The sequence below is a fragment of the Eriocheir sinensis genome, chromosome 60 (assembly GCF_024679095.1).
Source record: "Eriocheir sinensis breed Jianghai 21 chromosome 60, ASM2467909v1, whole genome shotgun sequence".
Classification (NCBI taxonomy): Eukaryota; Metazoa; Arthropoda; class Malacostraca; order Decapoda; family Varunidae; genus Eriocheir; species Eriocheir sinensis.
In genome coordinates, this window is record NC_066568.1 from 502,622 (window position 1) to 506,288 (window position 3,667).

A 3,667-nucleotide genomic window follows, 5' to 3' on the forward strand; every position below is an offset into this window, starting at 1 on the left:
TTATTATTATTATTTTGTGTTTTATTCTTAAGTTGAGAATATGAAAATCAACTACAGAACTACAATATAATTATCTCTCTCTCTCTCTCTCTCTCTCTCTCTCTCTCTCTCTCTCTGTATCTATCTATCTATGTGTGCCACAATTTCCTGAGCCACACAGCATCAGCAGGAAATGTTTTATCAGTGTGTGTGTATTACATTTACTTGACTCTCAACTCACACAAGTTCAGGATGACAAGAAAGGCATCGTTCCCATGCCTCCTGCCCCGGGGGAACATCTTCCCTTACCTGCTACTGCTAGTGATGGCGCTGGGCCAGGCAACAGACGTGAACCCCTCACTAACCATGAGCTGCACCGACACTAACATGGTGCTGGGAGAATGGAAAATTCGTAGCACACCCAACGAAACAAAGGAAAGCAGATTTTATTTAGACAAGACCGTGTACGTGTGGCCAGAGGAAGGCTTTAGGGGCATAGGTGTGATAGCTGTTGCAGGCAGTGCGTCTGGGCAGAGGAGGGTGGACGCATGGTTTTCCAAAGACAGCCTGTTCACTAACGTCACCACTGCCAAGTGGTGGGAGTTGTGGGTGTATGTGCATCGCGAAAGTGACCGTATAAAGTTCTCTGTATATCTTGGCGAGGTTTGGAAGGTGTGTGTCACTTGGGTCACCTCTGACAACCTTCAGAGTCTAGAAGTGATGGGTTACGGCCCCTCAAGATGCAGGGACACGATGCCACCACCTGGCTGTCCCTATGAAGGATATAACGTTGAATTGGCCCTCCCACAAACCAAACCCAATTGCACGGTGCACCCACCCATTTCCGGAGCTACACCTACGACTATGACAACAACGGGGAGTGTAGTGGCGGGTGTGGTGGTGGGAATGGTGGCTGCAGCGGTGGTGGTGGTGGTGATGCTTTGCAGAACACAGCGTCACTCAGAGGATGAGAGTAAGTGTGAAGTGACATGTACGATAACTGTGTGTGTGTGTGTGTGTGTGTGTGTGTGTTTACCTAGTTGTGAAATACAGGAAAAGAGCCGTACTAGGCTCGTGCTGTCCTGTCTCCATAACGCTTATTATCCAGTTTGGCTTTAAATTCGTGAATCATTTTTGCGCACACAGTCTCCTTGTCAAGTCGTGTGTGCGTGTGAGAGAGAGAGAGAGAGAGAGAGAGAGAGAGAGAGAGAGAGAGAGAGAGAGAGAGAGAGAGAGAAAAAAAAACAGGCCATAGCAGATATACAGATAAACTTCTCCACAGAACACACACTCCTGCACAAAAACATTCAGACAAACACAAACTTATACTGGAAAATATACGTAATATAGCAAATACTTTGCAAAGTACAACTAAGTTTTAATGAGCTCTTGAATGTTGGCAAGTTTGAGTTGTTGTTTATCGAACTTTTAAAACACTTTAGTGGAGCCACTGTGATGCCCAAAGGTTGAAGCTTGTCAAGTAAAGTTTTGAGGCTCAGGCAAAGGAATGCTTCTAATGAGTCAGTGAACACTACAGCCACCTAATACTTCATTGCCAGGTATTTGTCAAGTAAAGTTTTGAGGCTCAGGAAATGGAATGCTTTTGATAAGAGAGAGAGATTGAACACTACAGCCACCTAGTACTTCATTGCCAGGTATTTGGTAACATTACCAGTACACTCTAACACCAAACTCACTGGAGCTGACAGGGATGATAACCATGATGATGATGATAATAATAATAATAATAATAATAATAATAATAATAATAATAATAATAATAATAATAATAATAATAGTAATAATAATATCAATAAAAATAAAAATACTCTTTCAGACACCTCGCCAAGACCAAGCCCGACCGCCGGGGCACACAGGGAGGGGATCCACGTTATTGAAAACAGCCTGTACGAGTCCTTTGAGGCCTGCAGGGACGCGGCCACCACTGAGACACCCCCAGAGGGGATCCACGTGATTGAAAACCGCCTGTACGAGTCCATTGAAGCCTGCAGGGACAGGGCCACTGCCGGGGAACTGAACTAAACGACATGCGTTATGAAGCAAAGCCTGTTTGAGACCTCTGAAGCCTGCAGGGACGAGGGCACCGCCGGGGCACCGGGGCAAACAACAAATATTATGAAGCAAAGACTGTTCGAGACCTCTGAAGGCTGCAGGAGCACTGCTGCGGCCACAGTGATGAGGACACACACACACACACTGAGTGCCCTGCTAAACACGCCAGTAAGTGAAATCCATCTCTACAAACTGTCTCTGGCTGTCACGAGGCCGCAGAGCTGCCAGTCAAGGAAAACTGTTTGCAGGAATGTTTGACTGTCCACACCACTGAATGCTGTCACCTCTGCCAGTTAGTGAAAACAGCACACAGCAGTAACTGTTCACTGCCTACACACACACTCTACTAGTCAGTGAACCCAGTACATAAAAAAGGTAAAAAATCAGCGTGTACCAACTATAGGCCAATATCAATATTAACGACATTTAGTAAAATATTTGAAAAAATAGTTGCTAGTGGAGTAATGAATTATCTAAATTTACATTCTTTATTAACAGACTGTCAATATGGATTTCGTCCTAAATTTTCAATCTATTTAGCTATACAAAAACTTTGTCAGAATATTTACGATATCATTGATCAAAAAATGTTTCAGGTAACAGTTTTTTGCAATATCTCTAAAGCACTTGACACTATTCCACACTCATTTTTGTTGCAAAAAATGTTAGTTTATGGGTTCAGAGGAAAAACTCATGATTGGTTTAAAAGCTAATTAAGGCCCCTCTAAGCGAATTAATGAGAAAAAAATCATCACTCACACAAACCATTATATTATATGTATCAACGCACTTCTGATCAGTTTATGTATCCTCTATTTTGGGGGGTTCATGTCAAGGCAAGAATTTGGCCCGTCACTGGTACGCAGTAAAGCCTCAAATTTGCCCTGTCGCTGCTACCAGGTTAATGCGTATTCACTGTACGTCTATTTGTATATGCTTCCATGTATATTTAGTAATGTCCTTCCACAGGTATGTATATATAAATATTCTTCAATATATTTTGGGCGGGTAAAAATACATGTACAGTAAACCCTCAATTATCCGGGTGCACCGTATCCGACCTTGTCCGTATCCGGGAGTTTTCAAAAATGTGATTTTTTCCAAAGAAAATAAAAAAAATTGTCGCGCCCCGCCAAAAATCGTTCAAATTGTCCGCACGATGCCTCTGAGCTCTTTCCGGGCGGCGTAGCGCACCACCAAGGTAAAGAGATTCTCTTTACCTTCCGCACCACAACACAACAAGCCCCGCCCGCCATTGTTTACTTTCACCACGGCCCAGTTAATTGCTTTTGTGTGTGTGCCCTACCTTCTCCAGGCATTGCTTTGCCTGTGTGTTGCGTTTGCGGCGGTGACTGAAAAATCCGAGTGGTAGCGTGAGGATTCGAACCCGCGTCGTCCATCACGCGGCGAATATATATATATATATATATATATATATATATATATATATATATATATATATATATATATATATATATATATATATATATATATATATATATATATATATATATATATATATATATATATATATATATATATATATATATATATATATATATATATATATAGATAGATAGATAGATAGATAGATAGATATAGATAGATATAGATA

The 3,667-nt window shown here is 41.7% G+C and overlaps 1 protein-coding gene across 1 annotated transcript; it reads left to right on the plus strand.

Annotated features, from left to right (window-relative positions):
• The first annotated feature begins 104 nt into the window (after positions 1-104).
• LOC126985637 (uncharacterized) lies at positions 105-3,412 on the plus strand. Its single transcript, XM_050840790.1, has 2 exons — positions 105-952; positions 1,817-3,412. Exons 1-2 carry the CDS (start codon positions 232-234, stop codon positions 2,020-2,022), a joined length of 927 nt encoding a protein of 308 aa, XP_050696747.1. The 5' UTR covers positions 105-231; the 3' UTR covers positions 2,023-3,412.
• Positions 3,413-3,667: the final 255 nt, after the last annotated feature.

Bases quoted from the DNA above. Each gene is read 5' to 3' on its own strand.
- LOC126985637 (XM_050840790.1), top strand. From the start codon at position 232: ATGACAAGAAAGGCATCGTTCCCATGCCTCCTGCCCCGGGGGAACATC. The intron at 953-1,816 runs GTAAGTGTGAAG...ATACTCTTTCAG, and splicing joins GCGTCACTCAGAGGATGAGA to ACACCTCGCCAAGACCAAGC.